At 44.8% G+C, this 27428-nt stretch overlaps 1 protein-coding gene across 1 annotated transcript in view; it reads right to left on the bottom strand.

Annotated features, from left to right (window-relative positions):
• Positions 1–10185: 10185 nt before the first annotated feature.
• SEMA5A (semaphorin 5A) overlaps positions 10186–27428 on the bottom strand; it is a 462739-nt gene continuing 445496 nt past the window's right edge. Inside the window, exons 19-22 of the mRNA XM_036896667.2 lie at positions 26318–26473; positions 24899–24946; positions 20306–20517; positions 10186–17621 (exon numbers count right to left, since the gene is read on the bottom strand). Of these exons, the coding sequence (XP_036752562.2) occupies positions 17502–17621; positions 20306–20517; positions 24899–24946; positions 26318–26473 (536 nt within the window). The 3' untranslated portion in view covers positions 10186–17501. The remainder of the gene's footprint in view (positions 17622–20305; positions 20518–24898; positions 24947–26317; positions 26474–27428) is intronic.

Raw genomic sequence — 27428 nt, 5'->3', positions numbered from 1 at the left:
AGCAATTAAAAATCTTAACATAGTATCTCCTTGTCTTCAAGACAATCATATCTCTTTTCTAGTAATGTACTTTGATTATTTTTGGCAAACAGTTGAAAAAAACATATATTGTGTAAGTTCAAGATCTTTCTTATGATCCTTTAACATCATTTATCCCTGCAGATAAAGCAGAGGGAACTTAGTGAACAAAACTGATGGATACCTGTTCATACTCTCTTGCCCAGATTTAAGGCTGATAATAGAAAAGAAAGGATTAAACACTTGGGAAACAGAGAGAGGAAAAGATCTCAGGGAAGATTTGGTTTCCTTATCTGCTGATTTAATCAGGTACTAAAATTTCCCTCAAGCTTCCTTGAAGAGGATATGCTCCCCACAGCACCCCTCACCCTAGGCAATCCAAATCTGCTTTCTGTCACTATGATTTTGTCTTCTCTAAAATTTCATGTACATGGATCTTTTCTTCAGATGTGTATTTTTCTAATTATAGGTATTGTATTTTTCATGCCTAGGTGCTTCATTTCTATCTTTTTCACAATACTTAGAAACATACCTTATCTTACTTTCCTCATCATGTATGTTTTCCTTTATATTCTTGAGCATTAAGAGCTTATAGTTGCTGTTTTAGTTTTCTTATTTGCTGATTTCATTATCCATCTCTACAATTTTCAGGTTGATTTTTGATTATTTGATTGATCTTGTTGCTGTGAGTCATGTTTTCTTGCTTCTTGCCACACTGGGTATTTTGTTAGTGGATGCAGACAATTGCAAGTTTGTGTTGTTTAACATGGAAGTTTACTTCATTCCTGTACAGAGCATTGGGACTTGTTCTGGTGATCAATTATGTTACTTTAGATAACCCCCATTTTAAGTTTTGCTTTTGAGTTTTGTAAGGGTGGGTGCAGGGCAGATTTTATTATTATAGACTAGCTTTCCACATTTATTCCTGTATTAGATTTTTCCACATCACATAAGCTCTGGGGTTCTTCTTTTACATGGGCAACTCTTTTCTAACCACAGTTCAGAACTGGTTCCCACAGGGGTGTGGATTCCTAAGTAGTAGTGAGCACAGGTTTTTTATCTTTACAGCATGGATGGAACTGCCACTTTGTACCAGACCCTATACAAATTCAGCTCCAATTCCTTTCAGCACAAAAGAGTTCTAGCTTTTCAGAGGCATCATCTGGTTCCAACCGTATGCCCCCCCATTTTCTGCAAGAATGTCACTATCTCAGTTCTCATATGCACCATCTTCTGTTTTGGTACAGTGTTTAGTTTAAGTGACATTAGGCATTAAACAGAAACTGCTGGATGACAAAGTCCTAAGTATCACAACTTTTTCTGTAAATTAATTGTGTTTCCTTAGACATACTCCTTGAGTATAACTGTATCTTCAAACAAGACCAAATATTGACAAATGTTCTCCTAATGAATCTGTTTGTGAGCTACATGTGTTAACTTGCTTCAGGCTGTCAAAATTTTGTAAATAAACAATGTCCAGTTATGGCAGTATGGGTGTAGGATTAAGACAGGCAGATTTCCACCTAAATCCCTTTGCCATTGTTTCCAGTCACCGCAACCAATCCTTTTCTTTTCATTAACCTCATTAAATCTGGCAAATTGGGTGAGCTGTCACCCCTCAGGGCACTAGAAACAGATTCAGAGGGCATTTCCTAGACTGGGTAACATCTCATTCCCTCACAAAGGATCCCTATACAAGCCCAGAAAACTTCTCCAGTCCAACAACATGAAATATTCTTACCTGAGCCTCATTTTAATGTTATTACCCTGGTGGAAAAGCTTCCAGAAAACAACCTGACTAAATTGCAAAGAGAACAGCCCTGGGTTTAAGACAACAAGACAGTCGGTTATTTTCTAAGCAGGCAGCGCACCCCTGCACCCTGACCTGCAGGTTAGCAATTTGACACGTGCAGGCGGCCAGCAGCGGAGGGCCTGTCCTGGACAGCAGCCCCATCTCTGCCCCTGCCCTTCCTGCTCCCAGCCCGCCTCCCCCACCCCCCACCTTCCTCTCCCTCTGCAAAGACAAAACCTTCTCCCCCTGCCGTCCCAGATCTGTCGCCTCGGGTCTGTGAACTGCCGTCACTCCACAGTGTCTCCCAGGCGCTGGCTGGACGATTAGCTGGGCACCCAGTCCCCTGCCCTGGGTGACGGCCCTGGGGCCAGCAGGGCTGCTCAGGCCTCCGCCGTGCCAGCTCCACCCCAACCGCCCTCCCCGGGGCCCCAGCTCGTCAGCAGGCCGGCCTCTACCTGGCCTCCCAGCTCCCCCCGCCCACCAACGGCTCCTCCTTTGCTGGGGTCACTCGTCCCTGGGGGCCTCTCACCGGCCCTGCTCGGCCCCCGGATTCTTGATGCCCCTCAATCTGAGGGAAAATGTGGGAGTTCAGAAAGGCTCCTGCCAGGAGGGTGCCAGCCCAGGGCAGGCTGGCATTAGACCCAGCTGCTGTGGAAGGGCGATTGTCGCTAGTTTTGCCCATCAGGGAGCTGCGGGCCCTCCTCCGTGTGAGGCGTCCGCAGGCGGCCAGTCCCCTGACTTGGCAAGTGGCCTCCATTTAGTGAGAAGAAAATATGGAAGAATGAGCAGAGGAACAGCACTGAATTCAGGCACCCGAGTGCCTGGCATATCCTCGTGGGCAATCGCGACACCTCCCAGGATGCCCCAGTGCCTCCGTCCCGCGGCCCTCACGCCCCCTGCCACCCCACGCGGTCCTGGCGCTCATAAAGGGGCCGCAGCGCCCTCCCTGCTCCCTCGTGTCGGCCTTGCTGCGCTCGGGACCCCCGTGCCCCACACCCCGCAGACCACGCCCGGGGAGGCGGGGCTCCCTAATCGGAGCTTCCGCCCGCGTGCTCATCCTCACGTCAGGTCACGGGGAAGGTTCTCTGGGGCCGTTCACTTCCAGGGAGGGGCACGCAGAGAGGGTGGGGGCCGGTGTGCTCCTGCAGCTGGGGGACACCTGCAGGCCCCCCGCCTCAGCCCGCCTGCTCCTCAGGGGCTCCAGCCCTGTTGCCACCCACCGCCAGGACATCAGGAGCCCTGGGCTGTGTCCGTGGGGGGGACCCTGTGGGGAAAACGGGGGTTCCTGAACTCCTTGAGGATGTAGCTGGCCTGCTGCTGGGCTGACACTCCCACACCTGTGGGCAAGGAGCTGGTATTGCCTGAGTCACTGTATAAAGAGCTCTGCCCGGTGCTCCGGGTGGAGGCAGAGACGGACGGGAGGTACAGAGCTGCAGACTGCCGGACGCAGACATGATTCGGCCTACTGCTGTGGGAATAAAGCCTGGTATAAGCCTTTTTACCCTAAGAATGTTCTGTTGTCATTTCCCAGTCTCACCGAATCCATAGTGAACCTGCCCGGGGCTGAAACCCTCAGGTGGGACAGACCCTGACTCACAGCCAACGCCACAGGACAGGGTCCCCTGCTCTCACCTGGGTACACCCCCTGCTCTCAATTCAGCACCTTCTGCCCCTGCTTCTGCTTGCAGCTGTACCACTCAAGGTGCTCCTGTGAAAAAGGCAGGGGTCTCACCCAGCATGCTGCGCCTTGATCCCAAGCCCCCAGGTGTCAGGGGACAGAGCTCGGGGCTCCATCCAGAAGTAGAGGCAGCTTCTCTCCAACTCATGTCACTCCTCACTGTGATAGCAAAACTGTATTTAATTTCCCCTGAGACTCACAGCTCTTTCATGGAAAAGAGCTTGTTCAACATCAGGCTGGTGGCCTCAGCCCTCCAGGGTTCTCAGTTCTAGGAATGGGGGCTGGAGGCAGGGAAGACCCATCACTGCATCCGAGTCCCCTGCTCCTCAGCCCTTTCCCGCTGACATCCCCACCCACCCCCAACCCACGGCCGACCCTCCCCAAGACAGCTACCTTCTCCTTAAACCCTTATAAAGCATATAAACACATGCTAGTGGTTACAAAGAGGAGCCACAGGTTTCTCTGGGCTGCCGCCTCTGTTCTTGCAGAGATTCACATGAATTCCTCCAGCTCCCATCTCCCTCACCCCCACCTGCTCACCCAGTCACACCTCGGCCCTCCTGACTGCCAGGACTCTCGGAGTGGAGTCTCTGCCCGGGCTCATTTTGTCTCCAGCTCGGGGGTCACCTCCTTTCTCACTGTGGCAGGCCCAGTGCCCCTGGGCCTCCAGTCCTTTGCACATTAGTAGAGAGCTGGGGGACTTGGTGACCCTGGTCACAAGGCCCCAAGGAAGACCCAGCTCCTCTGGCCTCTTGCTGCCTCCACAGACTTCAGCTGGAGCAGCACGACTCAAGAGCCAGCCTTTCAGAAGGGAAAGGTACAAGGAAACAAAAAGCAGAACATGCTGACAGGGAGAAATGCAGACTAAGTTACTTCCGAAGTGTTGTCCCTGTTACAGGTTCCTGCTGGAGCAATCGCCAGGCCCCTCTGTAGGCACAACGTTGGGGCTTTACCTATAGTCCTGCACTCTGCCCCACACCCAGCAGGATGGAAACTCTCACTCTTCTGTGGAAATCTCATCTCCCAGCTTCTGGTCATTACCGGAGGCCCTGCTGTTGGATGCTGCAGCCGGATCAGCAATGGGCTCTGCTGCCCAAGCTCGTGCTGCTCTGGCCCAGGACATCGGCCTGCGCCTGGGCCCGGATCTGCCCTCTGGGGGAGGTTCATCTGTGTGGCGAACTCCAATCTTGGTTGCCCACACGTGTCTAGACTTTTCCCCATGGTCTGAATCAAACAGCTACAAATGCATGGTTATATTCTTGTTTTCTATGGAATTTTCCTTTCCTAGTGCTCTCAAACAGCACAATGTAGCAAAAGCTACTTTGTATTTATGTTACTCTGTGCAAGTAAAATCCTATCAAATGGTTCTAGAGTCTGACTGCATGAAACTTGCGCCTTTCCAAGGGTTCCAGCTGACTTTATCTTCCATTCATTGTCTCTGGCCCATGGCCCCCTTTATTCCAGGATGACACTTCTAGGAAATCGCAGGGCCCATGATGTCTGAACTTTGGTATAGTTTACAAACTTTCCCAGTCCCAAGTTCTGGAAAACTTTTCAAAATATAAAGCAGTGAAAAATAAAAGTAAAATATCCCATGAGATTATGAGAATATGTGTACGTTGATCACCTCATGTTTTCATTGGCTGTTCCCCTCTCACATCCTTCAGTAGCTTAGGTGGTATGAAGGTGATCTTAACCCCCCTTGTCTGAAGGGGAGTTCAGAGGTTGGATTTCAGTTCCTTTTATCCCTTGAGCTGTCCATCATCACTCTTGACAATAGATAAGTAGAAACAACAAAAACATGCAAAAATCACCTTTTAAATCTTTCTTGCCTTCTTCTGATTATCTCAAGGGCAGATAGCCCAAGACATTTAGCAACCTTGACTACTGACCACAGAAATCCTATCTTTCCCATAATTCTTGAACACATTGAAGTACCCCACATACTTCATTTAAATAATACATACTAATAAGGAGAATATTACCTGTGATCTATGGAAAGCCTCCCTTCCTAATGGCTGTAGGAATATTTTATTCTGTTGTTCCACAGAACAATTGAGACTCTAAACATTTCACATGCCCTTCTATAAAGAATCATCATAACCTGTGTATGTTTGTGGAACCCTGAAACAGTCTCCAGAATATGCCTCTGACCAGCCTATTTCCCCATTATGTACATGTATCTGTTCTGATATTCACTTGGTTTGAGAGTACATTTTCCTGCTTCAAATAGATTGAGATTTTGTTTAATTGTACAGCATGTCAGATGCCACAAAGAGTGTTTAGTAAAATATCATCCCTAATTATTATTTAGTCTGCCATTTATAATAAAAGTGATACTCACAATGGCATATTTGTTGAACATTTCATAGGTGGCCAGGCCTTTTGTTACATGTTTTCCTCTTATTAATTCAATGAATCATCAAAATAACCTTATATTAAAGATGCTTTTATTATCCCCATTATAGATGAGAAACTGAGGCAGAGAAAAGTGAATGGGACAGAGTTGCTGTGGGAATGCAGCCCAGTCCCAGCTCCCTGCTATCAGGGTTCCAGGTCTCTGTAAGGGAATCAGTTAAGATCTTTGCAGGCACTTTTCCCAATTTTCTCACCTACTTTATATCAGATGTTCTAGTAAAATAACTGTAATTTACTATAATTTTTCAATCTTTGTTAAATGCCTGATTTAATGAACTTTTCCAAAAGATTATGGTTTAATTCATTTTAACTACCGGCAATGATACATTTATAGAAAGAGGAAAATGACTCCCTAGTTGTATGAACTTTATAAAAATGGTGTTAGTGACTGAGCTCAGTAGTGTTGTTTTACTGGGCCTGTTCCCTGTCTGGATGCCATTGCTAAAAATGGGCTGTTTGTCTTTGCTTCAAGCAGACTGAGCATTTTCCCTGTTCACGGAATTAACTAGTTCAAAACACTAGGTCTCAATGATCTAAACTTAGAGTAGATGGAACATGTGTCAACTGTGTTGTTGAATTCCAACTGCCAAACTTTATGAAAGGACAACATCCAATGGGGATGCCCTCTTTTTTCTTCTGAGACAGGCCCACAAGGACTGGACCCCATAACATATTCTGATCTCAGAACAGAGGATAACTGGAAACAGATTGGCTTTACCTTGGGGGAAGGCTTAAGATGAGACCTAAGATGCTGGATGGGAGGTTAGAAGGAAAACGTGTGCATTTTCCCTACTTGATTTTCTACCTTGATACTAAATTTGGAGCCAGAAGATGATCTTCAATACAAAGTAAATAATGATCTCTTTGGAATTGTGCATTTGCTGTGTCGCCAATCTCATGCCTTTACTTCCTTAAACTTCTGTCTCCACAGAAGACTCATGGCATTTGACGGAAGAGATCTTGACATGTAACAGCCCATCTGTCATTTTATCCCACTCTTGGCACAGTGGCGGAATATTGTAGGATTCCTAACTGTGTGTGAATGTCTTGTTCTGCCTTGCTGACCTTTAGATTTTCTCTGTGTTCTAGAATAATAATGGGAAGACCTCCTACATGCAGAATCAGGACAAGTCTGTAAGCAGCCAAAGTTGGATAAATGTATTATCACGAAACATTTTCTAAAGACTTCATAGATATTAAAAATGATGACTGAGACTCTCAGGCAGAAGTTAGAAGTTCTCTTCATTTTTTCCAGGTAAAGGGGCTCTACAGAGACAGAGCCTGAAGAGAAAAGCACCCTTGGAGGGGAGCCACCCATCTGGGTCTGAACCCACCCCTTCCCACTCTTGCTCATGGTCCTCAGGGAATCCTTTCCTTCTTGTGAAAGTAGGAGACTTAACTACTGCCTCCCAAGTCAACTTCACACTCAGAAATGCCACTGTCACAAAACTCAGAATCTTGAAACTAGGTAGACAAGAGACAGAGAAAACGGGGCAAAAATACTGGGAGTGTTGTCAGGAAGTCCAATCCAGGGAGGTCTACCTGAACTCTAGGTGAGACCTCAACCCCAGAGAGGGTTCTTGACTCTGAGTCAAAAAGAATTCACGAGCAGCTTGAGCAGGTACAAGCAAAGGGTAGTTTAATAGCATCAAAGTACATACTCAAAGAGGGAGTGGGGCACTCCAGAGGTGAGCAGCACAGTGAGGTTCCAGTTGGGGTCTCATAGCTAGAGTTTAGGCAGGAGGTGGGATATTTGTCAGGATGGGTGCATGTATTTTTCAGAACAGTGAAGGGATTTCAGAGGGAGAATGGGCCATGCCCTCTTTTTTGCCCTAATGTGGTCATCCCGGGGACTGTCATGGTGCCAAGGGGTGACTTGCAGGATGTTAAAATAAGGAAACAATTTGGGGTTGGGGTGAACTGTAGGTTGCCTTTGTTCCCCATCCCGAATCTGGTCAGTTTGAACCAATGACAAACCACATTGTTTCACCATCAGTCATTTTCCTAGAGTCTAGCTGGTTTGTTTTCACTTCATCTGTTCTGCCGGCTGCCCACATGAACTGGCCCCAAGCTTTTTCTGACTCGCCCAGGGCCTGGCTATTTTCCAGAACTCCACTGCGTCAGGAGGAGCACGTGCCTTGGGTGCCGGTGAAGGTGGGCCTGTGGGCTGGTGTTGCCTTGAATCCAGAGAGGCTGTTGCTCATGGCTGCCCATTTATCTTCCCAGTGACACACTGCCACCACCAACCAATCTTTTCTCATTGAGGGTGAGGTCCGGCCAGCAGGAGGTGTGTGACCAAAGAGATTTGTTCACACACCTCCCCACAGGAAAGAGGAAATAACTGGGCAGTTCTGAGGTAGAGGAACTTGAAGAGAGGAGATCTGTGCCGGCACAGAGCGCCATGTTCACACTCCTCCTGACGGCCTAAGGATGGATGGCTCCTGGAACCATCCTCCTGGAGAATAAGTGTCCCCTCAGCTGAGGCCCGCACAGACACTTGTGTCACCATGCCCCCAGACCTTAAGGTTGAAAAATCATAATGCAGCAGTTTTCTCTGTGTTCTGTGGTAAGACTCATTTCCAAAATATTCAGAGTGACTTTTCAAACTAGAGATGAACTCTTATGATTTCTGTGTATTCTATGAGGAGTAATTTTACAAAGGGTTACCTTTGGATTTTATTTCCTCTGTTTTGCTTTTGGTAGCTGGTCTCAAGGGCTCTGCACCACCCAGAAAACCAGTGCTTACCAAATGGGGTCTTGTTGCCTTCAGTTCTGGTTCTGTGATTGCTGAGGCAGCTGAGAGCTTCGGATGCTTCTGAGGAAGACTTATGCCAAGCAGATTAATGAAAGAAAAGCTACTGCAGACATCATTGTGTATTTGACTTACAAACAAAATTGTACCTATTTCTAATAAATAAACCAAATATAATTCCAGAAAAATAATAGCATTTCAGATATTATTTTAGGGACAATTTCTTCTTACATTAAATAGCAACAGTTGGGCAGTTAAGACACCCAATTGCTTCCGCTATCCTTCACAAGCTGAGCTCGAGGAAATTTACATGACATATCTCAAACAAATCCAAAAGGTATTTTAAACTGTATTTCAATTTTACTTTTTTAATAACAAAGGAAGTAGATTTTAAAGAGTTGGATATATGAGGATTATTTGAGAATCCTGAACATTAGAATGTATCATATAAACACAAAAATTCTGAAAAAAACCCCACAAGAACATTGATACAGTATTTATGCTGTTCATTATCTAAATTAACAGCCAATGCAGGTTCTTAATGGAATGCTTTAAATTATATTTCATAAAATATGGATACTCAGACTACAAATCGAATTGGTCTATAGTGGGGTGGGTGTGATACTTTGTAAAAACTCCCCAGATAATACAAATGTGCTGCCTGGATTGTCAGCCTGCTCAATGTGGAGAAAACAGACCTTCCCAAAAAGCTGTAGGAAATGATTCTTCTGGGACCCTTTTAGCACCAAAGGACATTCAATCTTCCAAGAGGAGAGAAGTCTTGTGTAGTTAGCCTAGCTCATGTAGGCAAAAACAGATTTTAAAAATTAATATTTAAATACATGGGGTTAAAAAATGGTTTAATCATTATTAACATCCTTCAGTACATAATTTTTGGCCATATTAAATGGGATTATTTTAGCTTTTAGTCAATGGAAAATTATATATATATGAAATTATGTACATTTTTATATATGTATTTATATATATATATATACACATACACATGTGTGTATATGTATATGTGCATGAGGGAAATAATGGGATCATTAATACTGAAATAAAATTCTTGTTCAATAGACAGGTTTTCCTGGGTTAGGTATCTTCTAGCTGCATTCATGCTGATAGTCAGCAGTACATTCCAGAAAAAACTTTGGTTTATGCAAGGAAGAATGGAATATGGTATGCTGGAGAGAAGAGTATATTATAACTTAATAAATAAATCATCAATCGTACCTGATAGCGATGCCTTGTAAATTAAAAACCAATTGGCTTTCCTTGTCACACATTTCCTTTTGCCCATAGAATTATTTCTGTAAGTTCTTTGCTATGTCACAGAACGATCATGAAGCTAGCTAGTCCTGTCTGGGCCACCACTCAAGGGGTCTTAGGTCCTAAATAAGCAGGAGCCTGGGAGGGGTGTACACAGGGGGCCATCCACAGTCTCACTCTGATGGGATGCTTTCCTTCAAGGGGCACATCTGGACACACGGGACTGGAGCTACGCCAAGAAACATGCCACTCCACTGTTTCCTAAATGGTAGGATTTATTTCAATGCTCACATACAATTGGATGAGACAAACTATTTACATAAAACGTAAGTACAAAAAATATAATACAATTTATACTGTACATAGTTAGGGTTCTCTTATTTTGTTCCCCAAATTGTTGGTAGAGAGAGATGGTGAAGAGCGGTGGCTATGAAAGGGAAATCTCCGCACCGTGAGCGTGCTCAGGGTCACTCCATGAATTCACTGTTTAGAAACAATGCCTAGGTGTGGGAGAGACGTCGGTGATTTGCCAAGAGCAGGGAGTAAGACGACATTTTCACTTCTGTGAAATTTTATCTTACATGTTTATTTTATTCAGGGTTGGGGGCTGGACCAGGTTTGGGTTCCACTGATCTGCTGCGTAACTCCCCTCCTGCCCTTTCTCTCACTTCCACATGCAATCCAGTGTGGCAGGCAGTGAGCTCCCTGCCGAGGCTGCCACAGTTGGTGTCTTAAACCGATGTTTGGAAGCAGTGTACCTGGTGGGTGTCTTTAAACAACCTTCTGATATAAACCTGGACAGTTGTCAAGTGAGCATTAAAGACTGATGAATCAGTGAGAAGAAAAGGTAAGAGTGAGACCCTGGAAATATGTATTGCACCTTTCTAACAAGGCTTTGAATGAAACCTAGAGAACTGAATGTAAGGATTGAAAAAAAAGTGCAGGCACCCAACGGCCCAGCGAAGAAAGATTTGTCAATCCACAAACAGCCCAACAGGGCCACCAAAACTCCATTTTCTCTTTCAAACGAAGGGAGAGGCAATGCCATCTCATTCTTTAAAAGCTCCATTTTGATTAATATATATTTTGTCTTTTAAAAATTAATTTTAAGGTAACTTTTTGCAAGTTTACTAAGGGCTAAAGTTGGCTTTGGAGAAGTCTCAATGAAAAAAAAAAAGAAAGCCCAAATAAGATTATTTTGTATCACAGAACAGAAGTGGCAATATTAACACAGAATGAGGCATTAAACATTTCATAACACCTTCCCAAGTCATGTCACATATTGTAACACACTAGTTTTGTTACACAGTTTTGAGGAATCCTACACGGGACCAAGTCTGTGCATTTTCTTTGCAGATGACATAGAGTTTGGGTGGTAAATGTAGGTGCCTGGGTCGAAGGTTCACACTGTGCTTTCTTTCAAAGAGCAAAAGCTGAAGTTTGATTTTGGCCAAGTCGTGGTACAAGGGAAAAGTGGTCAGCTTTAGTAGACACATCACCCTTAACTTTCTTAACCAAAATTAAGAGTGACAACCTTGTTAACTTATGAGGAATTTTGACACTGACTGAAAAAAAAATAAAAGCAGGCATTATTTTAGGTGGTCCTCATTCCAGCCACCATATCTGTGCCAGTGTCCCCAGCCTGATTTTTCCATCTATGGACTTGGCTGAAGAGGGACACTACCAGAAACCTCTACTTTTATAGGCACCACATGGATGTTCCTACCACAAAACAAACACTAAGATATTTTTTGGAAGATGCAAAATTAATGTCACTCTCTGGAAGGCTGAGGCTGGGTTAACCTAAACTCTGGACACACCACTGCATCTACCTATGACACACACCCAGCCCAGGGCGGGTAAAAGTCACATCTGTGACATGCTTCTTGGTCTCTATTCCTGAGTTCAAAGAGGCATATGAGAATGTGTTCTTCAAAGTACAGCCAATCAGTCCTCTGCTTTGAATTGGAACCAATACTATCCCGGTGAAATGATAAATCACCATGTTAAACAAGGCACTGGCAACTTCTTATAGGAAACTAAACTAGCTGCATGGGCAGGCGGCGGCTAACAATGCTGCCCTTGGCGACATGATGGAAGGATGGTTTGGCTTTTCCAGAATCTGCATTTTGCTCCTAGCTTGTATTTATCTAACATTTGAATGATGTTGAATTGCCATTCATCTAATATTTGGACCATTTGGCATTAAGTTGCCAAAAAACTGAAAAAGAATAGGATCATGTTCAAACTACTGGCCTCAGATTTCTGACTAAATATGGAAAGATAGAATGAGTTATTTTCCTGTTCAACATGTTAGTTTAAGAAATGACATAGAGGGTTTTCCTCTTTTGTTTTTCCTTTCAGGTTTTAAAATGTCCTTGACTAGTTACTGTCATCATGTCAACATAGAAAAAGATGCTTGCTGGAATGCAAATTGATAGTAACTCTGGTTATGAGTAGTAAGGTTATTCATTCTATGGAAAAACTAATATGATCTTTTGCAAATACTATACAAGACAGCTTTCACTAAGAACTGTACACTTTGTGTCAGGATCTGAATTTGGTTTTGACAATGCTCTCTTTGCAGTATAAACTATATTTTCAAGAGACAACAGGTCTCTGTTCTGGGTGCATCTTAACATGCGTTAAATTTTTTTTGATGCGACATATGACCACTGAAAACAACTTTGATCTGCTCCAAAAATTATGTATATAATGCAGAAATCCATTAAAACAGTTAGTATGTTAGCATCATTTTGGAAATACTGCCAGCAGTCCAAAGTTATGTCTTGTTCATTACTTTTCAATTTCCAAAAGAGAAAAGCAGCAATAATTAACATATTTTCCTGTGTTTATGAAGTTATCAGAACAGATAATATGAATGCCTTGGGGTTCACTGTTTGTACAGGTACCAAGCATCTATAAATCCATTATTATTAAAGACCTCAACAAGGAGAACAGCAGAAATAAATTCCATAATTGTTCCTGATCTCCAAATACTTATCTTACACGGTAATCACTGTGCAGTACTTGGCATTCCTTTTTGGGCATTTCTCAGGTCAAACTGAATGTTACTCTGTGTCCTCCCATTTCACACTGGCTAGAGAAGCAAGGGTTCAGATGGCTTTCTAGTGTCTGATAATAGACAGTCACAAGTAATCAAATTTGGCGATGTCAACATAAATCACCTAGTCAGCATAAATTACCACGAAATAGTGCAGACATTGGAAGCTGTGAATGTGTTGGGCATGCCAACGAGAATAGTGAGCTCCAGCTTGCATCTCCTTAAAGGGAATTATCAGAGAGTTGATTGAAAGTTATCATTCTAACTCCCCATCTTCACAGCCACTGGCTGTGGGGCCTGTGGGACTCGGGCACAGCCCGGCCACATGGACATGGCTTCTCTAGGACAGACTCAGTTCATCTGATGGACCCCTGGTAGCCGGTGCCTCTGCATAGGTGCCTTGGGGCCATCTTTTGAGATAGAAATGCTGGATTCAGATACAAGCAATGGAGATACTTTACAAATGCCACACACAAGCCCCCTGGAGTGTGAAAGACACCCAGGACTAAAGGAAGTTGATGGCCTTGGGGCACAGTCAGCGCTGATGGTGGTTTGATGGTGCTGGGAAATGTTCACGATTTATTCTGAATGCAGGGAGGATGTGATAAAGAAGGGTGAGGATATCTGTGAATTCAAACACTGTCAACTGCGCCTTTAGGGTGCCTTAAGAAGTGTTCACACAAAATGGTTAGCTGGGTGCAGTCTTGACATATTTTCAAAGTAAGATTTCCTTTGATCTTTGTGTCCCTGGGGGACATGCACTCCTGTGTTGGGACTTGTCCGCAGCTCTAAAGGTGACCTGGCCCACTCCCCTCCACCTTTTCCAGTGCATACACTGCGCACTGAAACTTTGGTTCCTGGAACGTCAGCCGTTTGCAGATTAATAGGAAATAAGGACACATTTGCCTGCACTCTGGACGGCTGATCCTGGGAGAGTGTGCACGGATCTGAGGCCTGTGTGGATCATGCAACTGCCGGACTGCCGGTAGCACTCAGCTCCGGAGCCACCAGGTCCCCATGTTCTCAGGGTCACTACTTCTCCCACCCTTCCCCTCCTCTGCTTCTTTTCTCTTCGTTTCTCAGTGAGTCAGTGGGTGCACACCCCTGGTTCACCCCAGACACAGGGACAGCCCCTCCCTGGGGACAGAGGCTTCCCCATGCAGGGTCGCCCTCCTGCCCCTCCACGGTTCCCCTGGAGTCCTGCCACCCCTCCCCACGCAAGGCCATCCCAGCCCCAAAGCCAGTCCTGCTCAGAATCTGAGGCACCAGCTCAGGGAACTGCCCCTGAGGAGCGGGGCACTGGGATCCTCACATCAGTGTTCAGGGTCAGAGGCACCGAAAGCACCCAATGCGAGCTGGGTGACGGCGAAAAATCAGCTGGTGGCTGTGGGTCTCCGAGAAGCAGTGTCTGATCCCGCAGCCCAGGGCACACCAGGCCCATCCCTCAGGGTGACAAAGCCTCGGTTCCACCAAAGCCCCCCACCCCCCCAGAGCTCTCTGGGAGGGCCACATGCTGTGTAGCCGGGACCCTCAGTTCCTCTCATTCCTGTAAAGTGCCGGTGACTGCAGGGCTGACATCGGAGGGTGACCAGTCTAGTCTAGAGGAAGGACCCTGAGCAACCCGGAATCGCTTTGTAAGCATTTAAATGTGAGACTAATGCCAGTTTCCTCATGAAAACCAGCCAAACATCAACAGGGTCCAGAAATAACCCTAGAAACTAAATTGTGATCAATGCCATTTGACATTAGATTCAGAGGAGTGCCGCTTAAAAATTTAGTCTCTATTTGTGCTGCTTGTACCCCCAAAAAAAGGAAGAAAGCAAGGAAAACAAAAAAAGAGAATGAAGAAGTTACTACTCAGAAACTTAAACTGCGCCCCACACAGAACCGCCATCACCGCAGCGAAAGGGAGGGCAGCTTACGAAGGACACCTGGGCAGGCGGCCCTACGACAGCATCACGGGTGGGCCTGCATGCAGCAGGAGGCCAAGGACAGACTCAGTGGCAGACACTCCAGGGACAGGAAAACAAAAGTTACTCCACAGCTGGTTAAAATATTGAGACTATAGTTAAAATTATTCAAAATCAACTTAAATTCTGTCAAATGAGAGGGAGAGAGAGAGAGAAAGAAGAGAGATACAGAGAAGTCAGAATAGTTTTCCTTTGAACAGAGGGCCAGGGAACAAAAATGAGGGATTTCTTTGCAGTGACAATCTCAAAGCCCTCATGTAATCAACCATGTGAAAATTCTGTTGCGAAGGGAGGGCGCTGTCCCCAGCCACTGCATGAGATGGATGGAAGACCAGCTAGGATGCATTAAGAAAGCATTTTCCATCAGGTCCACTGATGCTTTCTGGAAATATTAGTATTCTCTTTTCTAGGGGAAATAAAATGACCTTTTGAGCTTAGAAAAATATTGAGGAGAGGGAGTCAAGAAACAGCTAGTAGTTGCTACACATTGAGGACATTTTTTCTTACAAGCAAAGTGATGAGACAAGTCAAAGCATTCAATAAAAATCCAACCCAAGAATTATTAGGAAACTATCTGGCTAAACTTCACCTCCTGAATATGGACTTAAAAGTCTGTGTGTACAGACAGAAAAACCTCACAGCATTTAGGGAACACAGGGGACCTAAGAGGAACTCCCCACTGGAAAAATCTGGAAAACCATTCATTTGCAATCTATCAGGCCTCCCAGAGACCACCTGCCATTTAAAATTTAATTTTAGTAAGGTAGCTTCTGCAAATTAGGGTATATGAGAATATTCTGAAGACATCAATGTTCATTACCAAACATTGATTAGTAAGATTTTTCCCACCACTTTCTGAAATTGTTTCTTTCAATTAGATAGGATAGAAACACATGTTAATAAATCTGTGTTTCCTCAGTGCCTGTACCATGTATTTTCCCAGATCTGAAGGTTCATTTGTCAATAAGGACATGTCTTAATGTTCACCCAGGCCTCCAACACAATGCCAAGGCATCAGGTGAACGGTTTCAATCTCGTTCTTACTTTCAGCAGTTTTTCCACCAACTGCCTTATGTTATGTATCAGTTGTTTGTGAGTAATTTATCCTGTTTCTTTCTTTTTCTTCTTATGAATAGTACCTATATGAAGAGTATTATAACACTCTGAAATGCTTAACAATGATCAATGCTCAGGGATCATTAAAATGTTACTTCCAGACCCCCTGCTTACTCAAGGTACATCTTAAAATGCTGTTGGAGTGAGAGGTGGGAGGGGGTGGATGGAGAGGCAGCACTGAGGGAAAAACAAAAGGCACCAGGACCAAACATCTCCTCACCTGACCTGGAGGCGCCACGACAGCGTGGTGCTCAGAAGCACCAGTATGTACAGCAGCGGGCTGCAGACACCAGCCTTACACGTCACTAATGCTCTGCAGAGGGGCTGACTGCCATATATTAGTTCTATCAGGAGATAGAAAATTAAAAGTTGCTTTCCATTAAAGGTCTGTTCTCTCAGTCCTTTCCATAAAATGGAAAAGTAAAAAAAAAAAAAAACAACAATGTTGTTTTCAATTACATTCCATTATGTTCAATGCTTTCCCTCACTGGTGTCATGAATATTCAAGATTTTCCTCTGACGGGAGAGAGGAAGTGTGGAGTTTATCCGAGTGCTAAACAAGTGGTCATTTTACAGACTGGCTCTTCAGGGCGTTATCATGGACCAGACAGGGGGCTTCCAGGTCAACCCACATGGTAAGGAGTAACCTGGAATGCCATGAAATCCAAGAGTCAGAATAAGGCTAACTGTGCCACAACACACAGGATGCTTCTCCCTTCACTGTGTCTGTGCCTCTGCTCTTCAAGCTCACCTCCACCAGCGATGAACACAGTTAGTATATCAAGCCCGTGGCTGGAGTGTCTCACACCTCATACCACTACTGCTGCAGACGCAAGACACGCTGAATCCCTGGGCTTCCCCAGCAAGAATCATTCCAAGTCTAAACCCCAAATTGCTTCCAAGAATTCCACGGTATCCAGATTGGGAAGATGGGAGATCCATGGTGAATGGCTGCAGGGCCACATTCCTATTCTTCATTTTATCAAATATTGTGGACCTAAGCACTCCTTGTGGAGGCTCTTGAAGAGTCTCTTTTCTTGAATTAAAACATCATGAAGATTTATGCTCAAGAGCAGGAAAACATTCACATTTCTAATGACTCCTGCCTGGGTAGGTGGTACATTTATTAAAAAGCTCAAGAAAACATCTGACTTGTTAGAAAAATGGACTGAACACAATAACCAAAACCTGCACACCATGGCTCACTCAACAATGAGCAAGTATTGTAGACCAGATTTTCATGACATCATATTTAGATTTTTGTTGCTTTTAAGAATGTCTACTTTTGGCAGCAATGGGACACTGGTGGCTTGAAATGCACTTGAAATGTATCCAAACTTCACCTCTGAAGTCTCGGAAACATGGGCAGTCATGGGGCACAGGCCTTGGGGCATTACAAGAAGCCAAAATTGTAAGAGCTATTAGTACTCATCGTAATTATTGAGATCTGTGAAATAGGCATTAGAGTAGGTCTTCCCAGTGAGATGCGGGTTGAAATATTTGTTTCTTTCCTCTAGGATCAAGTTGTTTTTGTTAAATGCCTACAAAAAAGAAAAGGAAAGAAAAAAATTAAGAATACTCAGTAAGCAATATTTCAGAAAGAAAACATAACTAGGAGATGATGGTATTGAATTTGAGCTCTCTCCAAAGATTCCATTATTTTAAAATGTGTTTTCTCACTTGCTCCTGCACATTTTTTGACTTTCTGAGGACTTGCCTCATCACTAGAAAGAGGCTGGCAGGTTTTGATAAATAGATTTTGATTAATTAAAACCTCCAGGAAATCTGAAACTTCAGTGATTTCAAATCAACAGTTTCAATGTTATCATGTATAACTGAGTAGAGATTTAGGCAGCTTTCTGATTACCTAATGGATTGCCACACTGGTGAGAGATTTTGAAAGAACTTATTTAAGTAAATGCATGAAATTTCAAAATGCCTTTATTTCTTACTTTCTGCACTTGTTAGAAGGTGACTTTGTAATGGGAAAACAGCTATTCTGAGTGGTGTCTGGCATCATAGTGACAACCCTGCTCACACCAGAGCTTAGGCACTTACCTAAGGACACGAGCTTAGGGTTCCTGCCACAAGGTCCTGCTTTGCTTTCCCAGGGCACCTTTGTAAATGAACACTCACACTGAACCTGTGTGAAGGCAGCAGACTCCGCCCCAACTGCCCTCTAAGCACGAGTTGCTGCTCCCCTGCTCTGTCTCCTGCTCCCTGCGGCCTGGGACACAGCACTGCCCTCCCCCTGGCTTACTGTGCCCGCCTTTACCATTGCTAGGATCCACAAATAATAAGCCTGTGACTCTACTTCCCTTGTGTGGGTGCACTGTAACTTTGCCTTCAATCAAAATGACTCTGGGGGTGTCACTTCTCCCAAGCGGGAGCTGGGAAGCAGAGGGAACTCCAGGCCACCCTATGTGCAGCCTTGTGCTCCTCACTCACAAAGTCATAGTCTGCAACTTCTTAACTCAACACACCAGATTTGGGCCCCAAGACAGATGGCTGCACCCATTCCTGCCACAGATGCCCTTTCCTATGAACAGCTGTTAAAGCCACCTGCACTTTAAAAGTGCTAAATATCCCAGGTCGAGAGTAAATACCGATAGGACCAAAACAGAGATTAGGATGGCATGAAGAAGCCAATTGTCCAGGACTGGTCTGGGCAAGGTATCTGAAGAAAGTTCTAGAAGGATTACTCAGGGACAAGGCTGCCATCCTTTGTTCCTAGAGCAGCAGAATGTCTGATCGTCTTAAGTGGCTACTAGATCTTACAGGAGACTAGAAGCTCAGCTAACCTCTCTTCAGTTGCTGGAAGTAACAGTGACCGCAGATAAGCTGACAGGGTGGAATCACATGTAGAGGAGCCCCATTCTTGGGTCCTGGAAACCTGTTTGTCTGGAAGGTTCTGGCTCATAGAGGAGCTCAGGTTTCTTCTCATATTCTAGGAGCTGAATTCTTAGGTTGTGAGGGGCCTGTTATTACTTCCTGGGTTTCATTGCCTGGCTCCAGGGTGTAATTAGCTAAGGTGCTGATGGATCCTGCATCCGGGGTAAGCAGGGTCCCTGGGTAGAAGTCGACCGGCTCTGGCTCTGTGCAAGCGGTAGAGAAGGAGGGCCTCATGGCAGGTGGGGAAACAGCAAAGGCTTTCCAACCACCTGACGTTGAAGGGCTGAAGATTTCCCATAGTCCCACATGGGATGGACATGAAATTTTAAAGGAAACCATCATAGCAGATAGAGCTTCAAAATATTCTCTAGGAACATTAACCACCAACTGAACAGGAATACCAAAATTTAGGCAACCTGCTCGTGAGATTTCCTCATTCTTATGGGTGATGGGAAAGGTTGGGTGAAGGAGATGAGAGCCCTTGATATCTTTCCAGCTGCATCCTTACCTCCTATATGTCAGTAGCCCATTTAAATCTCACAACGATGATATGGGAAGCACATACTGTTAGTCCCATTTTAAAACTAAGAAACTGAGGTTCAAAAACGGAAGCTTTGTGAGTGTGAATAACCGGCATATATTTACCCAGCTGGTACATGATTCCTGAGCCCAGGTATGTCAGATCCAAAGCTGATACCCACCCTACCCCTTCTTCCTTAGAGTGAAGAGACTTCCTTAGAATGAGGAGGTCTAAATTCCTTAAATTTAGACCATTTATTGAAAATTCCTGGGTCAAACCCTGGATTAATCACCCATTGGGAATATTTAACAAAATCACCCCACACCAGTTGCACAGCATTTCTATATCATACCAAGCTGAAGAACCTTCATTATGTTTGAAAATTATGAGGACAGTCTTTACAATAACATAAACATTTTTCTTGGGATGCCATCCTATGTGAATGGACCCTGGTCTGCATAGCGCTGCCTGGCATGTACAGTCCTTGGCCTGGGCTCTTTTCTTTGGCAAGACCTTCTTCCCAGGTGTGGAAGGCACAGTGAGGGCAGAGCTGGGCACTGGCCAACAACCCAGTATTTTCCAGCATGCTATCTGTTGCTGTTTCCACATACCATAGTTAACCTAATTCCCAGTATGACATGCCATCTTTTCACAGGCAAAGCAAAGCTAAAAAGGCATTTCATTGTAAGGGAACCCTTGACCTTGTCCCCCACCCTGTCACTTGCACCACCACCACTGAGTTCCACCAACAGCCCCCAGTGACCACCTGGCTCTTTGCACGCCTGTCTGCAGGGGTCGCTGCAGATCCCGTACCTTGATGGCCTCCACCGAGTCATACTTGTCCAGTTTGTTGATGTGGTTAGTTATGCTGGTGTTGAGAGGGGCGGGAGCGACGGGATGGATGACGGTGGCATCGTGGGATTGTTGCTGGTACCGCTGGCAGTAGGTATAGATGAGCAGTGTGAGAAGGCAGCCCAGGATGGAGCTGCTCAACCCCACAGCGATCATGTGGAACATGTTGAACTCTGGGGAGAGAGCATTATAAGTGAGCTACGCTTGCTGAGAAAGAGGATGCTGACCAAGAGCCACATGCACTCCAATGATAAGAGAAAAAGACAGTGCAAAGCCCTGTACCCACTCCAAAATCCAAGAACTCCCAGGAACTTCCTTCGAAATGTCAGGGCCACCAAGACGCTTCTCCACAGTGAGCACAGTGTATTTGAAGTTGGTGCTCTTATGAGTTACAATCGGTCCCTCAGAAAGCACCTTAATACCCTAGCAGAAGCACTTTTTTCTTTAGAGGCTGTGCAATCTGCTTGTTTGTTTTCAATGCAGCAGAATCTACTGTCGATGGGGTTTCCAGGGCACATTGTTCCCCACACTCCTTGCAGCATGTCTTGGTCGAATGAACAAAATGAGAATGTATTTACTGCTCCAACTACTGCTCAAAATTACTGTATTTTGGAAAGCTTATAAAGAAAATGGTTCATACCAAAGAAATAAAGGAACTGTGTCAAAGGAATAAAATATGATCTTTTAATAGTCATTAATTGGCCCTCTCTTATGTATTTTTTCCTATTTCGTAGCATCTTTGAGTTATGAACACAAAATGCTGACAAAATGAGCAGATATGGACTTATATCTCTATAGGATTGGCTTGAGAGACATCAAGGTAATTTATTCAAGATCTGGGTAATGCCTGAGAAACCACCACACAAAAATATATAATTATCATGTGTTGGTAAAACATTTTCAGGGAATACAGACATTTGGGCAGTGCTCATGATGCCGGACTTAGTGAAAATCAGGTAAAGCAGAACATGGCCTTATTTTTCCCATGCTGTGTTGGTACCCTGTGGTGAACCACTTGCCTGGGGCTGCTGGCCTGTGCCCCCTGCACAGGGTGCTTTCTGAGGACTGGCTCTTCCCCAGAGTATCCTCTCCATGCACCACCACTGCACACACTGTAAACCATGCTCTTCCCATCTAGCCACCCTGCACCTGAAGAGAATACTGGGAAATGCCACCGCAGATGCACAGTGAGTCCCCAGGGGCACTGAGTGAGGCCACCAGGGCTCTCAGGGAGAGAAGACCTGCAGGTACGTCCTTTGCCTGCAGATCCTGGAGTGTCTGCACCTTAACCCCCATTGCTTTTTGCTGAGGACTTTCCGAGCCACCTTCACCTCCCCCATGATCCACAGCGGAGGTGGGGTGCCTTTCATCCATCCCTATGCCTCACTTCTGCCTGTGTCCCCCTTGCTGCTCTGGGGCCCTGGGGCCCTGAGAGACAGATCCACTTTCCAAGGTGGACAGACATGGTGTGAAGAGGCTGCCTGCTCCTGTGGTCACTGTAGGCTGTAACCACTGTGCTCCTGCGGGCACTGACTTCCAGAGTTAGGACATGTGATTCCTAATGCAGGCATCCTGTATCTTCCACACCAGGGCCTGGATAACCCAGGTGCATGCTGCTAGAACATTCCATACGTATCAACCCCTCCCCAACTTCTTGACTATTTGGTCAGTGCTCTAGCAAAGTGAAAGGGCTTCACGAATCTTAGGCCTTTTCTGATTCTGTCCGCAGCCTCTAGAGTTGGACAGTTCCCAGCCTGGGCCACAGGGTAAAGCCCAAGAGCAGCCCCAGCAACCTGGGAAAGTGCACCCAGCACTGAAACTGGGTGCCAGGAGAGCAAGCACTGATTTCACATGCATTGTCATTTCTCCATACTTAGCTGTTTGGACTGCCCAGGGTCAACGCCACGTACTGATAAAAAGTACTTTGTGCTGCACTGATAATGTATTTTACTATAACCCTTGGAAGTTGTAAGATGCTCTCCACATGCAGACACTTTGCCGTTAGTCCAGTGGGTCATTCCTGCCGGTGTGGGGAGGGCCGGGGCCAGCTGACGTCTTTATGAGGAGCGCACAGTCTCTGCGTCTCCTGCAACTCAAAACAGCTCTCTAAGCTGAAACAGTTCAACAGCCTACAGCCTTCGGCATACGGGAAAATAGCGCCTATTAAAATCCCTTTTGAATTTGCTTAGCATGGCTTTTCAGTTTGAATATGCTCTTTTTTTGCTGTTGTTTTTGGTCAGTAAGCTGGAGCACAGACCAACTCCACAAGCTGATTTTCTGTACTAAGTTTCGTTGATTTTTCAACAAACTGAAAAAGGATATCTACGTTGCCTCCCTAAATATCCCTAAATATTCTCACTAGTTAATTGTTTTTACCTATCAGCCATATAGTCAGATCCCTTTGACCTACCTTCCCAATCTGATGTGTCAATGGCAGCCGCCTAAAGATCTAAAACATCAGTTCTGAATATTGTGGAGTAACTAAAGTATCTATGATTTTATCAATAGCATCTGACAGCTTGATTTTGGGTTGCACAGCGAGTTAACACAGTTGGCCCAGACATAGTTGCACCCCTGAATGTGTTCAGTCCCTGAAGGACTTCCATATGCTAACCCAGAGAGGTTCAGTTGGGAAACCGTGTTTGAACCTCTGGGAGGCATAGAGAGCCAGTCAGCTTGCTGGAGGCATCAGCCGGTTGACCTCAGGTTCCATCATAGCCCCCCTTAGGATGCGGACACTCCCTACAAACTGTGCTTTGCTCTTGACCTACACTGCCGCTGAGGGCAGCAGCTGTTCCTGGACCGTTAGTGTTGTCCGTGGGTGCCTCTGTGCAGGGCTGCTGTGGCCCCAGCCTCTGAGACACAGTGCTCCCCAGGGGACACCATGCTGTTCACTGCAGGTCCTTTTCTATGATGCTGTGGGCTTAAAGCTCACACTCTGACCTCACAGCCTGGGGCCAAACCCCAGCTCTATGGCTGCCTGACTGTGTGAACTCTGCCATGACCCATCTCTCTGACACTCACCACCCCTGTTTATAAAATACAGAGAACAGTGCATGGCTGCTATCTTTTTTCTACAATTCCCCAGACCAAAATCTCTGAAAAATGATACTTTTCCTAACTCACCTGGCAGCAAAACCTGACCCATTTTGTTGCAAAAACCAACCAGAACTGCCAGGAGGAACATTAGCTTCTTCACTGTGCTCACATTTCATGGAAGCATCAAAGAAACTGGTGACAGAGTGAGGCCTTAGGCCCTGCAGGGGTGTCTTATAATACCCAGAATCTGAAAAATGCTGAATTATAAACCCTTCTCCCTCTCCAAGGATCTTAGACAAAGGACTGTGGGCTATGACACTGTGTGAAGGTTCTTTGGCAGAATCTTTGGCAGATCCAGACATAGTGACTGATCTAGAACCATTAAGGGATACTAATGGCTATGATTATTTTTATGTGAACTGGCATATATTCATTTTGTAGCTAGATCCTAAGCAAGCCACTGACAGTGTGTGAACTCAGTGATCTGGCCTAGGTCAGGCAGCAGACACTGGGTTGATCAGGCACTGGGATTTCTTAAGATATGACCGTTTGTTCCAGAAGGGCTGAGGCTATTGAGGCCCCACTGCAAGCTCAAAGCCCTCACAGAGCTGGCACTGAGTGGGAGCTGGGCACAGATCATTGAATTAATGGATTCTCAGCTGGCTGACTAAACAGATAGAATTTAACAGACAATGAATTCTTAATGTGGTTAATAATGGTAAACACCTTTCTAGAATATACTTAGGAAGCTCCAGATTCCATCTAAATAAAACAAAGACCAAAGCCTAATGCTGAGCTGTCTGACACTCCCTTGGAGGAACAGATTATGGCTACTTATTGGTAACCAGCTGCATATCTGAAGATCAGGTCCCAGTGTAGATACTGACTCTGATTACCAAAGGTGGACAGGGGCCTGGCTTTGATCAATGGACAGTCAGTCAGCTCTCCCACCCAGACATGGTAGACATAGATGCAAAAGCCCAAATGTATCATGGAATTGAACCAAAGAATGTGATTTTTGTCATTCTGGGTTCCAGGAAGTTTGAAAAACACCTCAAGAGATGTAAGTTTAACCTTATGCCCCAAATGAACAAACTGCATGGTTTCTATTTTGGTCATGAGAAATCTAACTTTAGCTAATATCAAGATCACTGGTCCATAAAGCCTAGCATCTACCAGGATCACCTGAATGGCTTATTAAACCACGGGGCACTGTGCTCCACTCAGAGAGGTTCTGATTTTGTAGATTGAGGTGGGACCAGAAAATCTGCATTTATGTCAAGTCCTCGGTGACACTGATGATCCTAGGCTACAGACCCCACCTGGGAACCACTGATCCAGATGCCAACTATCAGCTGCTCGCACTTATAAACCAAAGTATAAGGTGCTCAGATCTGGGGTTTTCCCAGTCTTTTTTCCTTGGCCAGCAGCAGAAACATTTTATGAAACATGAGAACAGAAATTCCTGGAAAACATCAGAAATCAATTAGAAATCAGTTAAAAAGAAGAATTTACCTCCACACCTTTTCTCTTCTATGCTACTGGATCTCGCCACAGATACTTCTGGAAAAACAAAAGTCCAATCACAATGGGCAAAGGGTGTTGAGAAGGAAGATCACATTAGTGATTTTATTCGAGAAGTTCCAAAAGCCTGATTGTTTAAAAAATTGTACTTGTTTCTTTGTTTTCACCAACCTGAGACATGTTTGGTGTGGATCACCTTGGATGGGAAGGGGTGAGGTTCACCACCACAGGAAGGACATGCTAGGGTCCCTTGGGCAATAGCTTCAAAATAAAGCCAGAGCATGTGCTGATTTTCTGTTACAAAGTACTCTGCCAGCTATGGGCCCCCACAGTGCCTCCCTGGGGTGTCCCTGCCTCAGATCTTTTGTTTCATCAAAGCCACTGTTGTCACCTGCCCTACAGAGGGCAAGACCCATCAGCACTCAAAGAAACCAAACCAACTGTGACCAAGTCCCTATGCAGAGCCTGTTTCAGGGTCTTTGCCTTGCCTCACAGCACCCACACCAGGATACCATGGAAAGGAGACAGCCACCCAAATGTTTTAACCTGCAGGAATCAAACACCATTTCAGGAGCCCAGAAATGTTATTCTCTCCTGTGTTAGTTTTGCACTAGAAAACAAGGATTTAAAATAGTGTTTATGGTTAAAAAGGAAAACAACAAGCAGTCTTGCTGTTCTATACTGCCCATGATTGAGGTGACTGATATGGGTACAGCTAATTATTTTCTCTAAACAATTACTATCCTTTCTGTAAATGGAAGAAAACAAAGTTACCTATTATTTACTTTGTAAGAGGTTATTCTCTGCTTTGGTCCATGTCACAGTCCTAAGACACACAGTGGGCGTGTGTGAAATGATTTCCAAGTGTCCAGGACCATGCCTCCAGTGAGCATGTGACAGATGGCTAGCTATCACGAATAACTAAGCACCAATTTCACCGGGAAAAGTTTATGGCAAAAGGGTCAGCTAACCTCATCCTTATCTCCAAGATGAGAACAATGACGGGTATCTGTCTGCAGAAATAGATTATAGTTACAAGAAAACAATGGCCCATTTTCTCTGTGCAAACACACACATGGCATTCCCAAGGCACTTAGTTTAATATTAAAATAACCAAATAACCTATTCTCATTTTTTGAGCAAAATCTTCTGGGTTACAGTCAATAAACTGAAGAAGACATCATGTTTCAACAAAAATCTTAAAACTCACAGCTTAAATTCAAAGTCTAAACCCGCAGTTGTCTGCAAATCTACACCTTGATCACCTGGAAACCACAGGGGTTGATAGAATCAAATCCGTTTCACCCAACAGGAACTCCAAGAGCAGATTAAATTCCCAGCGGTAACTGATTTCCTCTCTAAACATTGGAAATGATTGTGTTCACACTGGAAGCACATCTCTGCACTTACCTGGGATGAAATTGGAATCAAAAACACACGGCCGGCTCTCCGTGGCATTTCCAGAACACTGGCTACCCACGGGGAATAGCAGGATGCACTGGCGGGTGCGGACCTGGACTCCAAACGCGTCACACTCAGACCAGTCTGACCACTCTGACCAGCTCTCTGCAGTGACAAAAGGGGAGGCGAAGCAGCTGGACTTACTAAGATTGACAAGCCTCGAAACACCATTGGGTTACATGCGTGGCTTTACATTCTCCTGTTATGTTCCTAATCAGTCTGTGTGTAAGTGAGATGGACTCATATCTTCTGATCAGTCCAGTAAATAAATTCTAGGCAAGCATGAATAAAAGAACTCATGTATCTTTGATCAGAAACAATGTGCTTAAAATACATTTTCTAAACCCCACATTATTGAAATGATCCAACATAATTGCATTAGGCACTCAGCAAGCTAATCCATGAGGTCCAGTCATGCACAGACCATCGGTGGGGAGACTGAAAATTATCAGGGCAGAGATCATTTCCTACAGGCAAATGCTCTGCTGTGAAGAGCAGCCCTTCAACACTTTCCCGAGAAATTCCTCGAGGCTTTGGAGCTCAGGCAAGAGGAATGACAGTGTGTTAAGAAAGCCCCAGCTGGTGAAAGGGATTTCAAGATACTATAAGCACTTTCTCTTTTGTTATGAAAACAGTTCTACGGTCAATACTCCAAGGTCAGGCTGTACTTGAGGGAGAATTCATTTTACCCCACATTTTCTATCACCGAAGGGCCAAAGATCGATGCACATGTCTTGGGTTAAGGCCAAAAAATGAGCCATGAAAAGTCACTTCACTCCCAAGTGTTAGAGTTACTAGGATTTGTTAAATTCACCCAGATCTACAGATGTGTGAAAAGAGAGGAATACCATTCACAATCTAAGGAAGTTAAAAAATGAATTCTCAGTATTACTTATGAAATATTAGTCAATATAAAAATATATTTTTCTATGCAGTTTGCTATTTTCCTCTTTTTAAATTTAAGCATCACCTTTGCAGTATAGGGAACATTTGGAAATCAAACTTGATGCCTTGATCCATTGTAAAGGGCAGAGTTTCTCCTAGAAATGTGTGAAGTGCC

The sequence above is a fragment of the Manis pentadactyla genome, chromosome 2 (assembly GCF_030020395.1).
Source record: "Manis pentadactyla isolate mManPen7 chromosome 2, mManPen7.hap1, whole genome shotgun sequence".
Lineage (NCBI taxonomy): Eukaryota > Metazoa > Chordata > Mammalia > Pholidota > Manidae > Manis > Manis pentadactyla.
This window is presented reverse-complemented; position numbering and strand designations above follow the sequence as displayed.